At 40.2% G+C, this 26,408-nt stretch overlaps 1 protein-coding gene across 1 annotated transcript in view; it reads left to right on the top strand.

Annotated features, from left to right (window-relative positions):
* HEPHL1 (hephaestin like 1) overlaps window positions 1-26,408 on the top strand; it is a 60,363-nt gene that overhangs the window by 14,099 nt on the left and 19,856 nt on the right. The window contains exons 3-11 of the mRNA XM_006766877.2: window positions 7,236-7,448; window positions 8,125-8,304; window positions 9,299-9,553; window positions 13,438-13,606; window positions 15,952-16,091; window positions 16,244-16,375; window positions 18,188-18,399; window positions 21,274-21,424; window positions 24,303-24,515. Coding sequence (XP_006766940.1) covers window positions 7,236-7,448; window positions 8,125-8,304; window positions 9,299-9,553; window positions 13,438-13,606; window positions 15,952-16,091; window positions 16,244-16,375; window positions 18,188-18,399; window positions 21,274-21,424; window positions 24,303-24,515 — 1,665 coding nt within the window. The remainder of the gene's footprint in view (window positions 1-7,235; window positions 7,449-8,124; window positions 8,305-9,298; window positions 9,554-13,437; window positions 13,607-15,951; window positions 16,092-16,243; window positions 16,376-18,187; window positions 18,400-21,273; window positions 21,425-24,302; window positions 24,516-26,408) is intronic.

The following is a 26,408-nucleotide window of genomic DNA, read 5'->3' as shown; positions in this document are numbered from 1 at the left end:
AGTTAACAGAAGAAAGGAAAATATATTTATAGAACTTTTTATATTGATTCACATATTTTCCACTTTTGATGCTTTTCATTTCTTCCTACAGATTCAAGTTACTCCCTAGTGGTATTTCCTTTTAGTCTAAAGGACTTCCTTTAGTATTCCTTATAAGACAGGCCAGCTAGCAACAAACTCACTTGACCTTTATTTATCTAGAGCATCTCTATTTTGCCTTGTTTTAGGGGGCAAGTTTTGCTGGATATAATATTTTTCAATGGCACCCCCTTAGCACTTTGAGTATATAATCCCAGTTTTTGTCTTCTCATCTTCAATATTCAGAAGGGAAGTAAACTGTTAATCATGTTGATGCTCTCCTGTATGTGATGACTCATTTTTCTTTCTGTTTTCATATTACCTCTTTGCCTTTCAAAAAAGTTTGATAAAAATGTTTTTATGTATGGATTCCTTGTATTTATTCTATTTTTGATTCATTAGGCTTTTTTTTGATGTGCAGATTAATGTTTTTCACCAAATTCATACCATTTTCAGCCATTATTTCTTCCAACAATTTTTCTGCCCTTTTCTTTCTCATTTCCTTTGGCAGACTACTATTACACATATGTTAATGCTCTTGATGTTCTATTTATTTTCTTCGATCTTTTTCTCCCCCTCTTTTCAGATAGGATAATTCTATTAATCTATCTTCAAGTTCACTTATTCTTTCTTTTGCCATCTTGGATTGTTGTCAAGCCCCATCTAGTAAATATTTTATTTCCTTTATGTATTTTTTGAATGCCAAATCCTAACTTGATTATTTTTTTATAATCTAGCTCCTTATTAGATTGTATATTTGTTGAATCATTTTCTCTGTTTCCTTTAATTATTTGAATATAGTATATTTTTAGTTGTTTGAAAATATTTATAGTAGCTGCTGAAAGTCTCTATCTGCTAGATTCTATATCCAGAGAAACTTAGAGAGAGTTTCTATTGGCTGCTTGTTTTCTCCTGAATATGGCCACACTTCCTTGTTTCTTTGTTTGTCTCACTTTGTTGATGTTATTGAAAACTGGACAGTTTTGAGAATGTATTGTAGCAACTCTGGATTTTGATCCCTTCCTCAGACAAGATTGTTTTTATTGTTTGTTTGCTTTTTTGTTTAATAACCTGCCTGGGATAAAACTGTTAGATCTGTCTTTTCTATAGTGTGTGATTACTAAGGTTTCTGCTCTTTTCTTTTCTTTTTCTTGTTTTTATTTTTAAGCCAGGCCACGGAGAGTCTCCTCTATATCTGCCTAACTTAGAGGACAGCAAAGTATTGGACAGAGGTTGTGTTTAAGCATCAGTAAATCTTCTGGTCTCTGCCATTTGATCTGTAGGTAGATAGGAAACACATTCAAAGTTTAGGTGGGTTTTTATCTGCCTTGGCTTTTACTTTTTGCTGGGCCTGTTGCCTCTTCTCTCTGAATGCACACAGCATTAGAGCCAGACAGAGTATGTAAATAACCAATGTTCCAAGCATAAACATTGTTGTATGCCTTTATTTAATTTCCAGAGCACAAACATGGTTATGTTTATCAATTTCATCCAACTCTGTGGTTCCTTTCAGGGGAGAGAATTTGAAGACCGCCTCACTGTCTTTTAATCAGTTTTTGTCTTGGCTATAGTTGCAAGCTTGCCAGTCTTAGAATCTCTCCTCAATTCAAATTAGTGTTTACTGTGAACTAGACACAATACTGGATACCGGGGCTGCAAAAACCAGTATCTACATAGTTGTCACCTCCAAGATACTCATCTGAGGAGAGGTAATGAAACTTAGAGTTAGGTGGGTGGGAATAACATTAATTTAGCTGTTACTGTAAGCCAATGCCTATACTAGGGCTTTTACAATCATCTCATTTAATACTAGAATTAACCAGTTCTTTCTTGATCTCCATGTGAAATATAATTATTAGGACTACTTTAAAAAGAACACTTACTGGTTTTTTAAAATATAGAAAAGAGTACAGAGAGGTATAAAAGGTAAAAGCCCCCGCCCTAGCTGGTTTGGATCAGTGGATAGAGCGTCAGCCTGCGGACTGAAGGGTCCCAGGTTCGATTCTGGCCAAGGGCACATGCCTGGGTTGCGGGCTCATTCCCCAGTGGGGGGTGTGCAGGAGGCGGCTGATCAATGATTCTCTCTCATCATTGATGTTTCTATCTCTTTCTCCTTCTCCCTTCCTCTCTGAAGTCAATAAATAAATATATTTTTAAAAAAGTAAAAGCCCCTCTTACTTGTCTCTCACCGAAAAGACAATTAACTTTAATAATTTTTTTGTAAATTTCTTCTAGAAAAATTTAAATATGTTATTGTGTGTGTGCATATAAATGCTTATTCATTTATAAAAAAGAGAAGATATTATAATCAACTTTGTTTTTCATTTTTTACTTCATCTTGGAGATTTTCTCATATTATTACATATAAAGAGACCTCCTTTTAACAGTTATACAATATTCCATTGTATGAATATACCACTTTGGTATTGATGATTATTTAGGTTGCTTTCAGTTTTGGTTTGATACAAACAATTCTATGATGAATATTCCAGTTCATGTGTTTTTAAAAACATTTTCAGCTATGCTAGGGTAAATTTTTAAAAGTGAAATTGCTGTTATATCCATACATTTTTAAAAAGTTGTCCTCTAAACAATTGCATGCTTTACTCTTCTACCATTTGTTTATGAGCTAGCCTGTTTCTCCCACAACCCCACCATCCTCAACATTCTCAAATCTGATGGGTAAAATTTATATAATTTCTAAAAGTTCACAATCCTAGACTACATACAACCACACGAATGTTTTTTAAAATATTCTAATATTGTTCATGTTACCATTGCTCAAAATCTTGGTCAAACTCTTTCTTGGGAGTGACTTTGTAATAAATTAATAAGCTACCCATCCCCAAATCACTCTTTATTTTATATTTACTGTTTATTTTAGATACCAAATAATATTCCTCATCTTGAGTGGTATCACCAAGGATGATTTGGGGACTCTAGCCCCACTTTTCAATAAAAGCTATCAATGACCCCAATAATAATAAGCAAAAAGAAAGCACATTAAATATATTGTAAATAAAGGAACCTCTAGGAAAATTGCTATTTGTGTCGATTGTATCATAATTAAAGCAAACCGAGTGATCTCAGTTGAAGCTTCAAGACAAGTCTACTACCCACCCACCCTCCCCTAACTCCTGACCCGAAGCCTCTTCATATATACATTCAGAAGCTCCCAAGCCATATTTTTTATTCACAGGAGTTTAGAAAAAGATGCTGTACAGTCACGTCACCCATCCATTATTGTATTCAACAGATATGTATTGAACACCCACTTACCAAGCACTGGGATAGATCTTGCATATACAATTTTGAGCAAAGACAAACCCAATTATTTATGAAACTTACAGTCTAACAGGAGAGACAGGCATTAGTCAAGCAATTACACATATTTTATATATATACATATGTAATTAAAAACTTAGATAAGTGCTAATAAATAATAACCCATGTTTATTGAATGCTTCCTATATAATAGGCACTATGATAAATGTTTTATAGATATTGTGTCATGTAAACCTCAACTACTCTATGAGGTAAGGATTATAATGATCATCTTACAGATAGGAAACTAAGACTCATAGAGGAGAAGGAAATTGCTCAGATCACAAGCTCACAAGTGATGGAGAAAGGATTTGATTCCAAGCAAGTCTAGCTTCAGTAGCTGCGAACTCACTGCTATCTCTACTGCCCTTCTCCCTGTGTGATGCAGTTTGGAAAACTGACCTAGTCCAGGGAGTTCAGGATGGCTTGAGCCAGACTACGCTGGGCCTTGCAATCTATTTCAACACGTTTGACCTTCATCCCAACAGTGACGGGAAGCCATGGAAAGATTTAAGTAAAAACAATATAATCAGATTTGAGATTTAAAAAGACGCTCTTTCTATGGCTTGGAAAATGGATTAGAGAAGCAAGAGATGCTGTGAAATCAGCTAGGAGGTCACCACAGAAGTCCAGGTGAGAGATAATGTTGTTTGGACTAGGACTGTGATAGTGGAAATGGATATGAATGGATACATTTCGAAGAAGCAAGGTCAGGACCTTGTGGTGCTTTGGAAATGGCAAGGGAGGAAGAGGAAGATGAATAGAGTGCTTCTTTGTTTTTAGCTTGTGGCGTTGGATACTGGTGGTGTCTTTCATGCAGAGAGGAGGCAGTGGCCGAGGACCAGGTTTGGGAGAGCTAATGTTTTGGGGGAAGGCTGCTTTTGAGATCTCTCTGAGTTTTACAAGTGGAGATGCCCAGCAGACAGGAGGATACCCATGTAAGGTTCAGAGGCAGGTCCAGGCTGGAGATAAAAGTGGGAGTGGCTGGCATGTGGCTTGTTGGAGTGCTGTTGGGATGGGTGCTATCAAGCAAAGAGAGAGCTCTGGGCATGGAGACAGCTTTATGACTTGAGGATTTCTGACATTGAATGACAGAGAATGTGCTGGAAAAACTAGCCTGAAAAAGAGTTGCCAAAGAGGATAGCGTGATGTCACAGGAGCCAAGGGAGGAGAATTTTTTACAAGGGAGGAAAATGACAATAATATCAAATGCCACCGAGAGGTTAGGTAACAGGAATTTTTTTAAATGTCCTCTGGATTTAATTCATGGTGGGCAAGACTCTGGAGTTTTCCTATTTCTTTATCAGGTTAGATCAATTATCAAGTTAGACAGCAGTAAACTACATTAGTTTAACTTGAAGTAAAAATGGTTTTGCCAAATATTTTTCAGTGTTATATTAAGAGATAATGTAAGAAATTATTTTTTAAAATAACATTTTGAGCCAAAACCGGTTTGGCTCAGTGGATAGAGCGTCGGCCTGTGGACCGAAAGGTCCCGGGTTCGATCCCGGTCAGGGGCATGTACCTGGGTTGCAGGCACATCCCCAGTGGGGGACGTGCAGGGGGCAGCTGATCGATGTTTCTCTCTCATCGATGTTTCTGACTATCTATCTCTCTCCCTTCCCCTCTGTAAAAAATCAATAAAATATATTTTTTTAAAAAGAAAGAGATATGGTTCTCTCTATAAAATAAAAAATAAAAAAATAACATTTTGTACCTTTGAAAACATTAAAGACATAATTTGTTATATTACTCAATAATTTGTATATAATTATTTTCTTGAAAATATTCTCTTAGAATTTATACCAACAAAAAGTTCCTCTCCCTTACGGAACTGGTAAGTTTCTTTTTATTAGACAAAAAAAGAATATAACCTAATTATATCACCTAATATATATTAAAAATAAATATTTTAATATAACCTAGATATAACCAGGAAATTTAGAGCTACACTTAATAATGAGGAGATCTGACTAATTAAATCAATCTCCCAATACAGTACTTTTATATAGGTTTTGTTCTCAGACTTTATCTTTTTAGTATTATATTGTATATGGGTATAATTTGAAAAGTAATTCATATTTTTCAGATTAAAAGAAAGTTTTACATAAACATAATACATAAGAAGAAAGTATGTTAGCCCTAACCGGTTTGGCTTAGCGGATAGAGTGTCTGGTCAAGGACGTGTACCTTGGTTGCAGGCTCAATCTTCAATAGGGGGCGTGCAGGAGTTAGCTGATCGATGTTTCTCTCTCATCGATGTTTCTAACTCTCTATCCCTCTCCTTTCATCTCTGTAATATATTTTAAAAAAGAAAGAAAGTATTTAGCCCAGCTGGCATGGCTCAGTGGTTAAATGTCCACCTATGAACCAGGAGGTCAAGGTTCAATTCTGGGTCAGGGCACATGCCCAGGTTGTGGGCTCGATCCCCAGTGGGGGGAGTGCAGAAGGCAGCCAATTTGTGATTCTCTCTCATCATTGATTTTCTATCTCTCTCCCTTCCTCTCTGAAATCAATAAAAATATTATTTTAAAAATAAAGTGGATAAATATGTTAGAACAGTCCATACACTATATTCCCAATAATTTTTGGGGAGGTATCATAGTGTAGTGGGAAGTCAGACACAACTAGATTGAAATCTGGCCCAGCCACATGCTAATGTGTTACCTTGACTCGATCTAAAAGGAGGTATTAATGCACACCATATGGGGTTGCTTTGAGGAGTGAGGTAATTTACACAAAGTACCCACTATGCTTGGCACATAATAGGCTCTTAGCTGGTATTCTTCTCCAAAAACCAAACTATGATTCATGGTAGAATTTATTTAAAAGGTAACGTTAGATTTTTAAAATTATATCTTTTCTGCGGCTTGCCTTGGATACACTGGCTCTTGCTGCCTTATTTGAATTTGTATTCCTAACACCAGCACATTTGTTGGCCTCTGGTCAATAGCCAATACAGGTTTGTTAAGTGAATAAATGAGAGAATGAGAATGAACTTGGAAAGTTTTCACATCCATCTTCCTCTCAGTCCTCACCCTCCAGCCTTTTTCTCAGTACCATCCAAGTCCTCCCAGTCGTTGAAGGCCCCTCAAATCCCACCTCTGTTATGAAGCTTCTGATAATTACAACTTGCACAGGTTGATCTTCTGCCTTCCACTCAGGTGATTTTCAAACTATTTTTAGCGGCAGACCTTCCTTAATGGAAAAACCTTGTGCAATCTTAGTTTATAAAACAGAGAAATAGAATGCACGCCCGTGTGCCCCCCCTTCTCTGTGGTAGAACCTCCACCTTGCATAGACCCCAAGTTACATAGAACACATCACCGTGCTTTATCTTTCAGTTGACCTATGTGTTCATAGCTCATATTCTTGTCGCCCCCGAGGAACTGTAAGGTCTCTGGAGGCAGAAAGAATGTCTTAACTCTCTTCCTATATTTTGTGAGACCTCATGTAGGTGCTGAATCTGTTCTAAGTGCCCAAGAGGTGTTCGTTCTTTCTTTTGCTGCTTCTCCTTTCCTCTTGAGTTGGTGTTACGTTGAGTGGATCGCGAGCTTCCTGATTGGTACAGGAGGCCTATCAGGAGGGTCTTTAGGAACATCTTGTAAGCATCCGGGTCTTGTGCAGGACAGTCATATACATGGCCATCTAGTTCTCACATCCCTCTGGGGCACACAGTAACATTCAGCTGTACTATAGAGAGTTGAGGCATTGAGAATGTAAGTAATTTCCTTCCATCTCACAGGAAATAAATTTTAATTGGTATGTGTTTGATTCCAAAGCTCTGGCCCTGTGGTCTCTGTGTTTAACTGTGTTTTCTCTTTTCTTGGAAGGAGCCTTGTATCCAGATGGGACGTCTGGAAAGAACAAAAATGATGATATGGTTCCTCCTGGCAAAAACTACACCTATGTCTGGCCCGTGAGAGAAGAATATGCCCCTGCTCCAGCCGACGCCAACTGCCTGACCTGGGTGTACCATTCGCACATCGACGCCCCTAAGGACATCTGCTCTGGGCTCATTGGCCCACTGCTGGTGTGCAAGGAAGGTAAGAAGGTGCCCTCCCATCCCCCCGCAACCAAGCAGGCTGTTCCCAGGTGTGATGGAAAGTGTGCATACATTTCAGGTCTTGTCTTGCCTACCTCCATTGCTTCATATGGAATGTGCCTCTTCTCCCAATCTTCCTATAAGATGGGAGAAATTCTTCTAACATAGATCAGTCTGACACCATAGCAGGGGCAACAATTCAGACTTCTAAGGACCGCCACGGCCTTCTGAAACATATATGCTTTATTTTTTTAAAAGAAAAAATAAGGACATTCTCTATTAATAGCTGTTAACACCTCACTGACACCATGCAAGGAAAATGAAAAAAAATGTCGTCAAATAACCAGGAATGCTTTTGCTTCTTTATTTCACCCACATATTCACGTTGCTATTTCTTCCCTATTGGTTTGTTTCTGTCAATAAAGTTGACTTCCTTCCGGGAGGGGACAGATTTCCAAGCCTGCAGTTGTGAAGATTTCTGTCCTGTGCCTCTTGTTTTCGGCAGTTCTGTCATTTTCATGAAAGCCCTTCGCTGCTCGTAAGTTGCAGGTTACTCTTGTGCATATGGGTCTTTGACAAACCTCATACTTATGTGACACCACTGGCAGGAAGCAAAACTCATCTTGATTTAGTTCATTCTGAACCTTCTCCTCTTCTCTTTTCAATGTGTTGGACAGGTGTCCTGAACAAACATTCAGGGACAAGGACGGATGTGGACCGAGAGTTCATCATAATGTTTACCCTGGTGGATGAGAATCAGAGCTGGTACCTCGATGAAAATATCAGGCATTTCTGCACTGAGCCTGATTCAGTTGACAAAGAAGATGCTGTTTTCCAGAGGAGTAACAAAATGCATGGTAGTGTCTCCCATGTTTCCAAATACATACCGGCCGCCTCTGTGTATCCGGTGCTACGAGGGATGCAAAAACACAGAAATGACCAACCTAGTTTTCCAAGATTTGTTACTTAGTGATGAGAATGATTAGAAAGTGATATGAAACATATTAACACATGACATACCAGAACCCGCAGCAATCTGAGAAGGAACAAGGCAATAGATGTAAGCTAAATTGTGTACGACAAAGCTATGGGACCACAAGGGGAAGGATCAGGAGGTGACCCCAGAAGATGAGTGGCTTTAGACCGCAGAAGAAAGGAGAACAAGTCATCATCCTATAAGAATCCTGGGATTTTCAACCTCTTGCTTTATCCAGGAACCATTTTCTAAGCAGCCGCTACACGTCAAGAATGATGCTGTGCCCAGAGTTAAATACCCACTTGTGAAATCATGTTTTCCCAGACATTCTTTAAATCAGCGACATCTATTGAGCATTCACTGTGTGCCATAAGCCCCATCTAATCAGTACCTTTTCTTTCCATCTTGCTGCTTGCTTTTGTCACTTACATTAGGTAGTTACCGTGTGCCAGGTTTTCTGCTAGGTCCTGATAGCTGTAAGATAAGTGAGACAGGGTTCTGGTTGCAGGGACAGAGTCAGTGGGGAAGGCAGATATGCAAATGAAGGATTGGGAAAGAGGTGGCTGACTTACCGGTCCTGGAAGTTTGAGAGGCACTGTTTACTCCTGATCTCATTGTGCCCACACAGCGGCTCCAAGGCTGTTTTCTCGTGTGCCGATTACCATTTTTATTGAATGCTTTTCTCTCAAAAAGACCAATACCTTTCATTCCCTTCTGGGGCTATATTTTATAAAAGGAGCTTTTCTCCACAAAGTCATTACAGTCAGTGATCTGCGCTGACTCTCCAGCTGTGCTAGAGAATGAATTACCAGGGTCCGTGGTTCTGCTCGCCTCTGCTGGGGAGTCTATTCCTCTCGTGTGCTTCTGTGTTTCAGCCCTCAATGGATACCTCTTTGGGAACTTCCCCGAGCCTGAGATGTGCGCTGGTGAATCAGTGTCCTGGCACCTATTTGGGATGGGGAATGAGATAGACATCCATTCCATCTATTTCTATGGTAACACCTTCATCAGCCGAGGGCATCGGACTGACGTTGTCAACCTGTTCCCAGCCACCTTCCTGACAACAGAAATGATAGCTGAGAATCCTGGGAAGTGGATGATAACCTGCCAAGTCAGTGATCACCTACAAGGTAAAAGGCCAAAGGCCAGTGTAAGAAGCTTAGAATAGAACAAATAAATCACATGGCCAATAGGGCTCATTCAGTGCCTGCTGTTATGTGTTGTATTTAATTGAATATTAAATACATAGGAAAATGTACAATGCTTATGTGACAGCCTGTCAACAGATATTTATTGATCCCCTTCCTATGAACCACGTGAGAGGTGATTGAAAGATATAAGGCCCTCAATCTATAGTCTAATAGTCACTTGCAAAATGACTAACATTTGAGGCAGAATGATAAATGCTCTTTGGGTGCCATAGTCACTTCTCTAGAGCGATCAGAGAGGCTTCCTAAGGAGTTGGCTCCTCCTTTGAGCGTGGAAATATGGGTAGGACTGAATAGATAAAGAAGGAAAGAAAGACTTTCCAGGTAGAGGAATCAGCATGGACTGGGAAAAACGTGTTCTCTATGAGCAGCTGTAATTAGAATAGCACATTTTTAGCACTGTCAAGGAACCTGTAGGTAATCTGGGTCAATCCCCCACCCTAGTCTTCAATTTCCTTTGGAGCATCTCTTTTTAAGTAATTGTCGCAGCCCATTTCATATCTGGGCTGCTCTGTTAGAACGTCCTTCCTTATATGCAAAACCCGATGAAAGGTGTGCAGTAAACATTTGTTGGCTTAAATGCCTGCTGAATGACTTGGTCCTGGTTCTTTGGGACCACGTAGAATAGGTCTTTACTTAGCTGGACCCATGCTTGAGGAGTGATGAGAGAGAAGCTTAGAGAGGCAGTTTGGCCCCAGTGGGACATCTCTCTCAGTCCCAATTGGCCGGACCCCAGCAGCAAGCTCACCTATGGGTCAGAGCATCTGCCCCCTAGTGGTCAGTGCATGTCATAGCGAGTAGTTGAGCAGCCTTAGCATATCATTAGCATATTATGCTTTGATTGGTTGTTCTGCCATTTGGTCTATTTGCATATTACCCTTTTATTATATTGGACTAGAGGCCCGGTGCACAAAAATTTGTGCACTAGGCGGGGAGGGGGGCCCTGAGCCCGGCCTGTGCCCTCTCGCAGTCTGGGACCTCTCAGGAGATAACGACCTGCTGGCTTAGGCCTGCTCCCGGGTGGCAGAGGGCAGGTCCAATCCCTAGGTGCAGCCCTGGTCGGGCTCAGAGCAGGGCCGATTGGGGAGTTGGGGCACCATCCCCTGTCACACTCAAGGCAGGGTCGATGGGGAGGTTGCGGCACCACCCCCTGTCACGCACAGAGGAGGGCCAATCAGCGGGTTTGGGCACTGCCCTCTGTCACTCACAGAGCAGGGCCCATCAGGGGGGTTGGGACTCTGTACCCTGTCACACACAGAGCAGGGCCAATCAGGGGGTTTGGGTGCTGCCCCCTGTCATGCTGATCCCGGTGCCAGGAGGCCTCGCGGCTCTGCTGATCCCGGCGCTGGGAGGCATATTACCCTTTTACTATATAGGGTAGAGGCCTGGTACATGGGTGGGGGCCGGCTGTTTGCCCTGAACGAAACAATGTATAACTCCAGCTCTGAGATCCCAGCTCGCTGAAAGCTGGTTTTTGGGGTTTTTTTTTTTTAGCTTCTATTTTTGTTAAAATGTTTCAAACTGCAGGCTCAGAGGCCTGCAAGGCAGGCGGGGAACGTTGGTTTCCTCCGTCACTGAAGCAAGCAAGCCTGATGTTAGTTTCAAGCTGCCTGGCTGCCGGCTGCCATCTTGGCTGGCAGTTAATTTGCATATTTCCCTGATTAGCCAATGGGAAGGGTAGCGGTCATATGCCAATTACCATGTTTCTCTTTTATTAGATAGGATGATCAGCAAATAGGAATTGTATATGTTTAAGATATACAACTGGATATTTTGATACATGTACACATTGTGAACTAATCACCACATTCAAGCTAATTAACATAGCCATCACCTCACATAGTTACCTTTTGTGTGTGTGCTGAGAACAGTTAAGATCCCAAGGCAGTGGTTTTCAACCTTCCTAATGCCGCGACCCTTTAATACAGTTCCTCATGTTGTGGTGACCCCCAATTTCATTGTTACAAATTGAACATAATGAAAGCATAGTGATTAATCACAAAAACAATATGTAATTATATATGTGTTTTCCGATGGTCTTAGGCGACCCCTGTGAAAGGGTCATTCGACCCTCAAAGGGGTCGCGACCCACAGGTTGAGAACCGCTGAGCACAAAGTTTCTGTGATGCAAGATGAATGAGTTCTAATAACAGTATTGCCTCTACAGTCAATAATACTGTAGCATGCTTGGAATTTCCTAAGAGGGTAGATCTTAAGTGTTCTCAACACAAGATCCCTACTCTTAAAGGGTCTCATGCTATTAAATCTAAGAAGAAACTAGTTTTCAAGAAACTAGCATTAGCAGCCAATCTTAGTAAGATTGCTAAGGTTGGCTAGCAGTTGTGGACATAAACTGGTGTTTATACATTACTAAAATACAATATGTTCTAAATTGTCCATACCTTCAGAAAAAATTATTGTGAAAAATTGGAAAATACATACAATTCCATTTTTAAAATCAGTAATTCCACCTAAAGATAATGGCATCACATTTTGATGAATATCATCCATCACTATTTTCTAGACCTTTGTACTAAATGCATATGTTATTTATAAAATAGAATAAAATACTGCCTACTGCCCGATAGCTTACTTTTTCCACTTATTAGTATATCAGAAATATATTTACATGTCAGTGAATATAGAGTCACTTCCCTTCCAATGCTCTTTATAAGGAGATTACAATTTATTTAACCAATACTGTATTGCTTAATATTTATATTTCCCCCCATTTTCTGCTTTTATGAACTATACTGGTAAACATCAATTACAGAGAAGTTTATGCTTTTGTCTGGCATTTCCTTAGCAAAACTCTTGGATTTTGAATTCCTGGGTCAAAGAGTTTGATTTTTTTTTTTTAAGCTAGGGACATACATCACTAATTCCCTTTTAAAAATTGTTACTATTTACTCATAGTGTGTGAGTATTCCCTTTTCCATATTCAAATGTCAACAATGGGAATTATTTTTTATAGTTTTTACCAATTTGATAAATGAACAACAATGTCATTGATTACTATTAAGGTTAAACTTTTTATTCCATTTGTTTGTGAGCTAATAGTATTTCTTTTGTAAATAACCTATTTATGTTCCGAGAACATTTTCCATTGGGAGATTTACTATTTTTTTCTTACTCATCAATATTATTTACATATTAATTGTTTGTCATATGTGTAAAAATATAGCCCTGCTGACCTTTTATCTGTTACTTTTTAAAAATGTTAAGTGTAATTGGCATATAATATTATTTTAGTTATATTAGTTTCAGGTGTACAATATAGTGATTCAACATTTTTATACCTTACAATGTGATCACTCCACTAAGTCTAGTATTTGGTCTGTCATTATGCAAATTTATCACAATATTATTGACTGTATTATTCTCCTTAATCTTTTCATCCATCCCCCAACCCTCTCCCCTCTGGTAACCATCCCTTGGTCTCGGTTTCTATGAGTCTGTTTTTGTTTTGCTTGTTTGTTTTATTTTGTTTTTTTAGATTCCACATGTAAGTGAAACTATATGGTATTTTCTTTCTCTGTCTGTCATTTCATTTAGCATAATATCCTTTAGGTCCATGGAAATACCATGAAAATACCATATGGTTTCATTTATAACGGAATATCACACAGCGATAAAAAAGAACAATGTCTTGTATTTATCCTTTATTTTTAAATTTGTTTATGGTCCTGTTTTCTGTACAAAAGTTTTAAATGTTCGTTCATGAAGTCAAATTGATTAGTTTTTTCCTGTATGATTTCTTTTGTGAACAGTTATACCTTGGCTGACCATTTTCCTCTGTTCTGCAGCTGGTATGCTGGGGCAATACAATGTTGGTAACTGCAAAAACAGTATTTCTCATCCCAAGATGAAGGGTGGACAGAGGCGCTACTTTATAGCAGCTGAAAAAATTCTTTGGGATTATGGTCCTCAAGGTTATAACAAATTCAGTGGTCTTCCCCTAAATGCCTCTGGCAGGTAAGCTTTTCTGATGGTGTTTCTGAGCCTCTCATTAAAGCGGTTTCTGTTGGTCTTTTCCTTGAGATCTCATTCATATTCCCAGCACTGCTCTTATGAGCACATCTTATGAGATGACATAATGATACCACTTAGGGAGATCTGAGCCCTGGATATACTGCTGAGAATTGGCAGACTATTTATTGCTTCACAATTTTCTGGCTAAATCAAAACACCAGATTCATTCATTCAGTCATCAGATATTTCTTGAGCACCTACTATATGCAAATTGCAGTGCTAAGTGCCATGAGCAATTCTAAGCTGACAGAAAACAGAACAAAGCCTCTTTGTACATATGGAGCAGCCCGTTTTGAAAAGGGAATAAGACAGGACTCTTTCAATGGAGATGAACTGGCAAGGAAGGTTCCCTTTTTTGGTTCGAGGACAGCCTGATGTAAGCCTCCCTGTACAGTAAAATGCCATTTTCCTCTCAAATCTAGCACTAATGCCACCTCTTTAGTGAGGCCTTCCCTGACTCCTGAGTCATAATTGATAATTTTCTCACTTGGCTCCCATAGAACATAGTATTTTCAAAATGGAATCTAATGGTTTATTAAGTGGTTGTGGATTCCTGTTACTTCTTATTGTAGAATCACATGAATGATGTTTGTGAAAGCATTTAAAAATGCACATTGCAATACCCAAAAGTACTGCTATTACCCTATAATCCTTTTTATGTTTGGGGAAATGTTTTTTTTTAAATTCTCTTTGTGATCAATAAGATACCCTTTGTTCTTTTCACTGTAGATTTCATTCATTCATTCATTCATTCATTCATTCATTGTTCCACCAAACTGCTGCTACACTTGATCCTTGTTTAAAGAATGTGTGAACCATATACGAAAAACTGTGATATCAACATTCTCTACTGACCAGTATTTCTCCATAAACAGAATAATGAGAATTAGTGTTGAAAATTATGTCTTAGAAGCCTTACAGAGTATGAAGAGCCTTTTAAAATCTGAAGTTAGATTAAGCTGCCAGTCAATTGATATTTAACGTAATAAATGAAAGCACAGCATACACTGAGTGACATGAGGAATGCAAGAAGATCTCAGACAATGTTCCCACCTTAAGGTGGAGGAAGAAGCTGTATGCGCAGGTGAGCTAACCACCAGTTACAAACAGGAGTGAGTTGTTCAGTCAGTTCTCTGGGCATTCAGGGAGAGCTAAAAGACAGGAACCCCACACAGAGGAGGTGGGACCTAAGCAGGGCCACGAAGAAGGATAGAATTTGTTGCACAACAGTGAAATTTTAGCTGTAGGGGTTTGTGCAGCACCTTTCATGCAGGAGAGAGTGATAAGATCAGAATGACTGCAGAAGGGGATATGCATAGGTGAGGAGGCATTTACATAGAGAGAATTGAGGCAAAATAACCTGGATATCAATTGCAGAGGTCCTTTACCCTTATTTGACTGGCAATTGGAAGCAAACGAAAATTTTGAAACTGGTATTTGACAATGCAAATGGCCATTTTGGAGATCAGTGTTGCAGTAGTGTGTATGCTGAGAAAAAACTGAATGAGCCCGTGTGAAATAGAGGATGGAGAGTTAGAGGTTCATGTAATTTTCCAAACACAAGCTGATGAGGGCATGAACTGGGTCATGGCAATAGAAAGAAAGGAAAGAAAAAGATGCAAAAAAAAAAAAAAAAGGTGCTGAAAAGGAAGGGTGCACTAAAAGGTTACAAATAAACAAAATAAGGGGGTAGTAAACAACCTGTGTGACTGCAAGAGTGATGGTACCATTGACAGAAATCAGATAATATAGAGTTAGTACTAGTCAGAATGTATAGTATTATATTTCACAACTTTGAAGCAGTATTTCATGTATGTAGCTTTTATAATGACTCTCCATTAATTAAACGACTTGACACTCCATTCCTTAATCTGGCCAGATACCAAAGAGCTTACAATACGCAGAGATATTCATATTGACATCAGCAAGAGAGAGAGGGTTGCTTATTCTGCAAAGAAACCAGTTAGCTCTTTGTTACTTTGTAGGACACCATTCTGGGACTCCAGTACCGGTAAGTAAGGAGTTACCTGTGCCTTCTTCTTCGGTTGCTGGACCTTTGGGGAAGAAAGTGCAATGTCTAAGAGAGAAATGAGCTTGCGCATCATCCAGCTTCTGGTGAATTTTCAGGCTGGTTGACTATTCCTGGGAACTCTGTTGAAGCCTGTTTTGTTGTTTCTTGAGAGATGGGTGGGTGAATGGGCTAAAGATAATAAAACCAACCTCCATAATGAAGGCAATTGGTGGATATCAGAGATGTGTTCTCAGTCAGGTTCCTACTCTTTCCACAGTGACTCTGAGCTCTACTTCACACAAGGGGACAACAGAATAGGAGGAAAATATTGGAAGGCTCAATATATAGAGTATGTTGATGCAACTTTCACTCGAAGAAAGAGACTCTCTGAGGCAGAAGCCCATCTTGGAATTCTTGGTAGAGTAAAACCATCCGGCCTGTTTTGAATGGGGGAGGGGAGATGTTTTAGCAGGCATGTACATCTACTTGGAATGACTCTTTTTCTCTTGCCTATATTCATGTCTCTCTATTTTCACCCTCTTCTCTCTTCTCTTCTTGATATTTTGCAGGCCCAGTCATCAGGGCAGAGGTGGGCGATACGCTGTTAGTGACCTTTGCCAACAAAGCAGACAAAGTCTACAGTATTTTGCCCCATGGCGTGGTCTATGACAAGGCCTCTGATGCAGCCCCAAACATAGATGGTAAGTCCCAGCCCAAGCTTAGTGAGGAAACAGGATGAGTATGCAAAGGACTTAGAACTGGACAGAACAGGTTCAAATCCTGGTCCCTTCACTTACCAGCTCAGCGAGCTTGGGCAATTATTTCTACTTTCTAAACCTTATTCTTCTCACCTATCAAATGCAGATAATGGCACTCAACTCACAGGGCTTTGGGAAGCAATGCAGAGAATTCAGGACGGAGTCTGGCCCACAGTAGGTTCTTAAGAAATGTTAATTCCTTTTTTTCCTTAGTAATGTAATAAATCTCAAAGCAAGCCACTTTCACAGTCACCCCCACTTCTTTAAGGTGAATAACTTTTCTGCTGCAGGTTACATGGAATTCTATGGGTGAAGGATGAGGGGGAGATGTTTTGTTTGCATCAAAAGTTCACACATGGTTTTTGCTCCAAATCTACCAACAAAATATTTATTTATTTGTTTGTTTGTTTGTTTATTTATTTATTTTACTTTTTTGTTAATCCTCACCCGAGGATATTTTTTCATTAATTTTTAGAGAGTGGAAGGAAGGGGGAGAGATAGAGAGAGAGACATGTGAGAGAGACACATCGTTTGGTTACCTTCTGCATGCCCCCACCAGGGCCTGGGACAGAGCCTGTAACCAATGTACCTGCCCTTGACTGGAATTGAACCTGGGACCCTTCAGTCAGCGGGCCGATGATCTATCCACTGAGCCAAACCATCTAGGGCCGAAATATTTATTTAAAACCGTATTATGTGCTTATCATCATCGATGGCTTCTCCCCATCACAGAGTAGGCAACACAGGCTCTCTGTATGTAAGGAAGGCAGCTTGTGCCCAGCGGCTGCAGGAAGTGTCCTTCCCTTCATGACACTGCTCCTGGGAAACTCCGGGTCTCCTCCCAAGCCTCCTCCATCACTGCCGCTGACATCATGGCTGCCGGGACTACCTCTTCACGTCTCAGTGTGAGACCAGGCCTATCAGAGCTGGCTTTGTGGTGATGATGAGGAGGATAGAGGATGAAGGAACAGAGAGAGAATTCCTCCTCCCTAGGCCCATCCTCGCCCTCCCTACTGCAATAGCTCCTGTACCTGCACTCTTCCTTGGTTAAATGCTCACAATGACTTTTCGTATGTGCCCAGAAAAAAAATGTGACAACCCAAATATCTATATTTTCTATTGTTTAACTCAGCAAACTATAGGGCACCTTTTTGCAAAGCCCTGGACAAGATGCAGAGTGGCTCCGTCCAGCAGGAGAGATTTAACGTGTTCATTGCCATGTAACGTGAGGATTAAGTGCACTGTCTTTAGAATTGAACGGCCCTGGGTTTGGATCCCAGATCAGCCTTGCAGCCTTGAACTTTTCTTGAAGTTGCTTGGGTTTTTTCCTAGTTCAACCTTCAATGTTTTAAACTCTTTAAAGATAGGCCTTTTGCTTAACTTTTTGGGATATACTTTGCTGGGCCAAATGTAATATATTCCACATAGAAGGCACTCAGTAATATTTTATGCTACATTTAACTGCTAAATGGGCAACTACCACATTTTCAATATATGCTAAACCTGGTATTTGAGTAAGAATAGCATCTATGAAAATAATAAATGTAATCTAGAAGACAATCCTTTGATAGAAGCTTCTGTCTCATGAACAGAAGACTGTGGCAGCAGCTTCCCTCGGTAGATACGTAAGCAAAATCAACTGTCCTTCTGCAAAACACATCAGAGAGAGACACCCTGGGCTGGGAGGCCCAATCTGACAAGTCTAATAAAGTTCCTGGTTGTTGCTTCGAGTCATTGTTTCATTTGTCTCCTCAGGATTTGTGAAACCAGGGGCACATGTTAAGCCGGGTGAAACCTTCACGTACAGATGGACAGTGCCTGAAAGCGTAAGCCCCACAGCTGCTGACCCTCCCTGTCTGACCTACCTTTACTTCTCAGCAGTTGAGCCAATTAAGGACACCAGCGCTGGCCTTGTAGGGCCGTTGCTAGTCTGTAAAAAAGGTGCTCTCAATGCTGATGGCACACAGGTAAGTCAACAAATGTTACCAAGTTCTTCTCAGGGTTGTATGTAAGAAAAAGCAGTAATATGGTTAGAGATCAGATCATAATAAAGAGTCAGTTACAAAAAGCAATTTCCCCCTCTTCCTCTTGAAATTGACTTCTACACAATGGGAATTTTATTTTATTATTATTATTATTATTATTTTGGTAAATTTACATCTGACTTTCCTGAGTTATAGATACCCACCCAGAAACCCAGGATTTCTGCTTGTTGGCTGGGGTTTGGTGGGTCTCTCCCTGTGCATTGCTTTGATTCTAGAATCTTCTGAGGTCGACATGGAGTGCAAATTGGGGTCCTTTCTTCTTGGACAAGGTTACTCAAACCTGGCCACCCATTGGAATCGCCTGGGAGTTTTTAAACATCTTTTTTTTCACGTGTTCCAGACCAATCCATCAGAATCTCCAGGTGATTCCATTGAGCAGCCAGGGCTGAGTGAGAACCACTGTTAACTCCTCACTACGAACTGGAAGTTAATCACTGGGGCTGAAAGGACAAGAAACATGTACATAACTTCTGGCAAGTCCCACCTGAGAGGCTTGGATGATTGCACTGGTTAGTGTGGCAAAACATAGCATCCCAAGCCGTGTCTGCGTGCTACTACATACATTGATGAAAAGAGGAAAGTCCAGTCATTTAACCATTTGAAATGACTTCACCAATCAAAAATAGCAAGACTACTTATTTAAATGGTATATTTTATAATGCTTGCATTGTATGGACCCACTTCTGGGCTCAAAGGAACTGCTAGGTAGAGGACATAAAGTGTCTTGGTCTGCCTCACATTCTCATTTCCCTGTGCAAAGGACCAATCCTGGAAATGTCTATTGGAATTCAGTGTGTCCTTGGCCCTCTTAATGACCCTCAATAATGCTTGTGCAATAAGACTGAATATTTATACCGAACCCCAACAATCAGATAAGGCGAAGCAGAATGACTATCCTTATTTTAAAGCTGAAGGAGCTGAGGCTCAGAGACGTTGCATGATATCCCAGGAAACACACCTAGTAAAGTAGTGATAGTCAGCAGAATATGGAACTTTGAGCATCCAACTTTGATCGTTTATCAATACACTGCCCTGCTTTCTATTAGCTAAACACCTGAACCAAAAGCATAGTGTACCAGAAACATTTTGTTAGGTACTTCTGATTTTGTCCCTGTTGCACCCATTCAGTGGTAACTTCGAGGTTGGCTAGAAGCGTCTTATATTCTCTGGGAGTTGTTACCTAAGCCAAATACCATTGATGGTCATTCCAGTTACATAAAATCGTGAAAAAATAATGGCATTAGAACCTAGGCCTGCCTGCTCCCATAATCCATAATCTTTAAAAATATACTGTGACCCTTTTGCACCCCTCAAATTTTTATATTTTATTTTGAAAAATTTCAGGCCTACATTGTTTCTTTCTATAGCCCATTATCTTAAACTCCTGCCTGCTGAAACACCAGGCGATAAAAGCAGCGAAGTGTACAGGTACAGTACGAGCGGAAAGCAAGCAGTACCCACATCTCCCATAGGGTGTTAAGAAAGCGTCACAGAGATGGGACAGCTAAGCTGGCCCTTGAGGCTGCATTAGGGTGGCAGACCATCCAAGTTAAGGGAACACGCATGAAGGACAGAGACCTCCAGAACGCAGCGAGTTCAGAATCGTGCGAGAAGCTAGGCCTCTCTTTGGTCAAAGTGCCCGGAGGGAAGGGCCAAGAGATGAGGCAGTATAGGCAGGCGGGGACCAGCTCGCCATGAGTTGAGGTTGTATTGTCCAGTTTAAGAGGGGAAGAGACGTGATCAGATGGCATCGCTGAGGAGCCCTCTGGAGCAGGCAGCAGGATGAAGGGTGGACTAGACAGGAGCATGTTAGGGAAAGGAGACATTGAGGGACAGAAAATACAGCCCCCTCTCTGTTTCAGCTTTAAAGAAAAGCATATTCCATCCATTCGAGATGCTGTGTGGTCAGAAATGCTCAAATAGAAGGATTAGGAGTATACACAGTGGGAAGTAATTCATAGTCCCTTCAAGATCAGCTCAAGTTAACATAAAATAGGGAAGTCTCATAGGTTAACTCAATTCATTATTTCACTCAATTCATTATTTCAGGGTGCCTGGTTTTCCAGACTTTTTTTTTTTTTTTTTAGCTGGGGATACAGAGAGGAACCTAAAATGTTCCTACAAGGCCTACATTGCAGTGAGAAAACAACAAAAAATATGTTTATAAACAAAATATAATTTAAGGCTAGAGATATGTGCTATGAAGAGCAAGGTAAGGGAAAGGGAGTGAGCTTGAAGGCAGGCTAGAAGGTGAGTGACTGTTTTAAACAGGTACCAGGGAAGGGCACCCCGAGGAGGTGACATTTGTGCAGAGAACTGGATGGAGTAAGGGAGTGACCCAAGCAAAACCTGGGAGAACCTTCTAGGCAGTGAGAACAGCACATGAAAAGGCCCTGAGGTGGGAATGAGATAGGCTGGTGTAAGCGTGGCTTCAGTAAGCAGGGGCTGAGTATGAGGGCATGAAATGAAAGAGAGAGAGAGAAAGAGAGAGAGAGGGGGGGGGGGCCATGGTCAGGAGAGTAAGACAGTGATGACCAGCTGACAACAGCAGTACTACAGGTAGAAAGCCTTATTTCCCACCTGGGGAAGGAGAAGGATATAATGAGAAAGACGGTTTTTGGGGGAGTGTAATAAATTTATTAGAATCATCCTCAGAATCCTGATTTACAAAATTACCCTGTACATCTATGGCTGATGCCGGTTCTTGTTTACTTCGTGTTAACTTTGAACGTGAGACCGAGCTAAGAATGTCTCCAAGCTGTACTTTTCACGTATTCATTTCTTTCTTCTCTGTAGAAAGGAATAGACAAGGAGTTTTACCTACTGTTCACAGTCTTTGATGAGAATCTGAGTAGGTATCTTGATGAAAACATTCAGAAGTTTACCCTGCGTCCCCTCAGTGTTGACAAAGAGGACAAAGAGTTTGTGAAGTCCAATCGGATGCACGGTATGAAAAATGACCTTTTCCCTGTAAAGAAAAGGCGGCGTTGCATTTGGAGTGAAAACGTTTTAACTATCTTAGTTTTTGGTGTCTTGGGTATTGTCCTTGGATGAGTCAATTAGTTCACAGCTTCAGCCTCAAAGGTATAGTGAACCCTCAGTATCTCCCAGAGAGGTTGTGACCTTAAGTAACACTTCTAAAACACTTTGTCAGCCTTAGATGGAGCAACACAAAATTAGAACTTGCAAAGGTCACAGTGCATCTTAATTGTATAAAATCATTGACAAAATGCCCTCCCTTGGGTTCGTGATAACAGCATTAAGTCTGATAACCCCAGTGATAACTGGAGGTAATCACTATACTGCAAAGGAGCTCTTACCATGTTGTATGTGTGTCTGTCTAAAGGGTTAATTTGTAAAATTCTAGCCATTCCTATTCCAGATCTTCATTTAGGAGGAATTACTTAATTCACCTTCCCTGCAAGATTCCAAACTCAAATGCCTGCTTAGAGTGTGCAGCCAAAAAAAAAAAAAGTGCTTAAAACAAACACTGTAAGATAGATAAAGGTGCTAAACTGCTTGTCTTAGGACCCAAGATAACATCTAGTTATTGCCTTTAAAACATTATGAGAAGATAACAAGGCAGCCCTTAATCTCCCTCCTCCACAAGGAAGTCCAAGGTTCCAAGTGACTCATCGCAACCAGCTTACAGACTCCTAAGGTCCCGGATGCTCCATTCCAACAGAGTTCCCTCTTGGGCCAATAGAAAGCTTGGAGTAACACATTTTCATTATCATCTTCTACAAAAAGCTTTGTTATAACTCAATACAAAGTTTGTTTGAAATCTGCCTACTAGCCAATAAAAAAACTAAAACTAGAAATGAGGAAACATAGCAATTCCTTAGTGGAGAAGGTAAGTTGCAAATGAAATTTATCATAAGAGAGGCCTGTATATAGAAAACACTCAAGAACCTCATGGGCCATGTCAAATCCAGCCCCATCTTGGTTTAGCCATGTGAACATATTTGCGTATTTTGGACATGCAGACTGTGTCATTTTAAAAGCAAAGTCAAGGAAAATCATGTATTTTAATTTAAATTTTACATTAATTATGAGTTAAATTACCTCTCCAGTCTTGCTTGTATGGTGGCAACAATACCAAAGAGAAGGTACCTCATATGGTATACAATGCTTTGCATTGCACCCATTCTATAGTTAATATTCAAAGATGTTTGCTGAATGAATGAACAAATTAATGAATGAACGTTTCAGAAAGAGAGACATTAAAATAGAGTTCCTGGGCAAGAGAACATTTTTACCAGCCAGCCAAGGACTAAGTTATTACAATGATATCTCTTTGATATTCAGTGGACAAGATTTAGATAATTTATTTTCAGAGCATGATGAAAGATTCTTTTTTCAGAAAATGAGATGTTCTTTCTCAGAAGCCCAGGGCTTCTTGGAATTTCCACTAATAATCTTAGATATCTGAGGAAAATTACCAACCACCACTGGTTCTGAGACACAGAAATAAGAAGTAATTTTGTTTGAGAATGGGATTATAACAGAAGATCGTTCAGGGTATAGCAGTTGTTTCTTCCTACGATGGGCATTAGTAAAGAGTGGGGGCAGGGATGGAATCTTTATCTCTCTAATGGACATCAAGCATGAGACATAGTTATGTGCAGTTGCCCCTCAGACAGTGCTGTTCAGTCATGGCATTCATTCCCCCTGCCCACACACACAGAGTGAGAATGTGTTTTGTAAATTCTCTATGCGCTGCTCCAGGTAGCCACTATCAACACATTGGGGTTGATGTAAAAGATAAAAAACAGTTTGCATTTCTGAAGATACAGATGGTATTCATATCTAAGTAAGAAGTACTCTAAGTTCTTTCAATTATTTTACTGAGGTAGGAAAAGTTACCATAAGGCAAACTTATTTACCCAAAGACTACCTTCTTATAAACTTAGTGTTCCTCTTCCCCACCCCCACCCCCCAAAAAATTCCTCTCCACTGAAATAACAGCCAATATAATGTCAATTAATTGCAAATCTTTCAAATGATGCAGGATCCATGAAGTCAGTAAAGGAATGCCTAATATCTTCTAGAATCAAATCAAAGCATTGACAAATAAGGATCTGACAAAATTATATGAATTAAAACTGAGAAAGAGAAATTTTACAAGGGAGATGACAGGATAAGAATCTCAAAAGAAAATGATTTTCATATCAAGAGTTTTAGAGAAGCCCTAACTGGTTTGTCTCAGTGAATAGAGCGTTGGCCTATGGACTGAAGTGTCCCGGTTTCGAATCCAGTCAAGGGCATGTACTGTGGTTGCAGGCTCAATCCCCAGGAGGGGGTGTGCAGAAGGCAGCTGATCAATGTTTCTCTCTCATCAATGTTTCTAACTCTCTATCCCTCTTTCTTCCTCTCTGTAAAAATCAATAAAATATATATATTTTTTAAAGTTTTAGAGAAGACTTTGGGGGAAATTGGTAAAGTCCAAAACTAAAATTGAAAATGAAAGATACCATGTTAACCATCAAACAATCTTATCAGAGAAAAGGATACCAGAACACAACCTGATTTATTCTTTACTGATTCTTATAATTCACACATGCCCTTGTGTATATGTTGTTACAGGTAACATTTTCACAGTTTTCGTATATTTTTATTATTCATTTCAGTTTCCATTTGAAATTGATTCACCACGACTTTTCCCCAGTACTATTATTCTCTGATAATAAGGATCTTCTGTAAAGAGGTTGAACACTTGGACACCCCACCCCCATGTATACTGAGAAGCTTTCACTAAGATTATGTGTTTTCAGTATTTCTACAAAATTATAGTGGGCTCTGACTAAGTCTTTCCTTCCATTTAGCTATTAATGGATATATGTATGGCAACCAGCCAGGCCTTAACATGTGCAAAAAGGACAGAGTTTCCTGGCATATGATTGGAATGGGCACTGACACCGACATGCACGGAGTTTATTTTCAAGGCAACACCATCCACCTTCGAGGCACTCACCGTGACACCCTGGCCCTGTTTCCCCACACCTCTACGACGGCATTCATGCAGCCGGACTATGCAGGTAAAACTTGGCAGAGCCATCTCAGGTGACCAAGTTTCTATCTTCAGGCATATACTCTTAGGGTCGTTCCTCAGAAGACATTCGTCAAATGTGGGCACTTCAGGGTGTGTAGAAAGAGGTACAGTCTTGATTAGAATCAGAGAATTCCATTTTTATTCCAAACATATAGCATAAAAGACAAAGGAGAACCATCTAAAATAACATCCACATCCAAAGAGCAGAAGTGGGAGTCCTCTAAATGACCTCGCTGCACAAATCCTAGAAGCACGCTCTTGATTCATATCCATGAACAATTTCGCCCTGAGAAAGAATATATTTTTTCTCTTTAACCACAGACATCATTTTAGTTGCTGCTCTGAAGCATCTTACCAGGTATGGACAGCCCAGTGGGTGCTTCCAGGTTATGGACATGGCCTGGTCTGCCTTCTCTAGAGATTGATAATTTCCCTTTTGATGACTTCTTTGGGGGCTTTTCTGTTTTCATTCTGTTGGGTACCCTTGGTTTCCCCAGAGGATAAGCTGCACTGGGCCTGAAGTCCATGGAAGGCCCATTGAGGCGCCCGCATGGCATCTCTTCTTTTAGAGACTCCTAAGCCAATTAAATACTCAAGGCATTTTTATAAGAGATATAGAGCAATACAGGGCAGCATATGCTTGCTGTTGCATGAAAAGTAAGGATAGCAAGTGCTATGGGCTTTCAACATGTTTCTACACCTAACATTTTCATTAGCTTTGAAAAGAAACCAATATGCTACTCAAGATGAGTACTTGCCAACTCTGCCCCTTCATGAATGGATGTTTACTTCTTTAATTAACACTGAAATTGCAGTGTAGGTGCCTCCTGGTGCCATTGGTTAAGAAATTGAGGTTTGGGCTTCAAAACTTTTGCCCAATAATTGCCCCAGAGTAGGAGCTCCATAATCTGTGCCTTGTAAACATCTAGTATTCAGCCTTTCTATATTAATATAATTATTCAATTATAAGTCACCCAAACCAAGGGATGCCTTGGGCACAATGATTTTTTTAAAAAAATATACTCCAAAACCAAAAAGAGGCGGGGGAATTGCCAAATAGTTTTAATCCATTGAAATAGGCATTCAAAGCTAGAGCTGGCTGGGTTAATTTTAGAGACCTGGCTACTTATTACATGCCATGAGTATTACTCATGTGCTCGACAGGCTTCTAAAGAGCTTCATGACAATGGTTTCCAGTTTATGTTTGGTGCTAAGTATAAATCTGTGGCTGCTTAAAAGCTTGGTCATTTCACCAATTCCTGTCCCTTGTCTATCAGCCAAAAAGAGTGCCCCAAACTGGGCAAAGTAGACTATAGTCTGCAACTCAAACATTTTCTTTGTTTTAAAATCACTCTGTTGAGGTATGATTGATATGCAAGAAGCTGTACGCATTTAATATCTACAAATGAACTAGTTTGGAGGTAAGTATACACCTCTGAAACCATCACCACAAACAAGGCCTTAAACTCCTCTTTGTTCTGGGAGAAAATAATTCCCTGACTATTGAAAAACATGATGAACACAACATACGCAGAAGAAGCTCTTTCCAAGTCTGTCCTCAAAGGTGCTTTCCCTTGTGGTTTCACAGAGTCTCTTCTGCTGCAACCTCTTGCAGCAGGGGTTCAGGATCTGAAGGAGGGGCTGACGCACAAGTGAAAATACTATACAAGAAATACGAATTGCCAAAACCGGTTTGGCTCAGTGGATAGAGCATCGGCCTGTGGACTGAAAGGTCCCAGGTTCGATTCCGGTCAAGGGCATGTACCTGGGTTGTGGGCACATCCCCAGTAGGAGATGTGCAGGAGGCGGCTGGTCGATGTTTCTCTCTCATCGATGTTTCTGACTCTCTATCTCTCTCCCTTCCTCTCTGTAAAAAATC

This window comes from Myotis davidii, unplaced genomic scaffold (genome assembly GCF_000327345.1).
Source record: "Myotis davidii unplaced genomic scaffold, ASM32734v1 scaffold641, whole genome shotgun sequence".
Taxonomy (NCBI): domain Eukaryota; kingdom Metazoa; phylum Chordata; class Mammalia; order Chiroptera; family Vespertilionidae; genus Myotis; species Myotis davidii.
The sequence above is the reverse complement of the archived record's forward strand: the minus strand, read 5'-3'. Positions and strand labels throughout refer to the sequence as shown.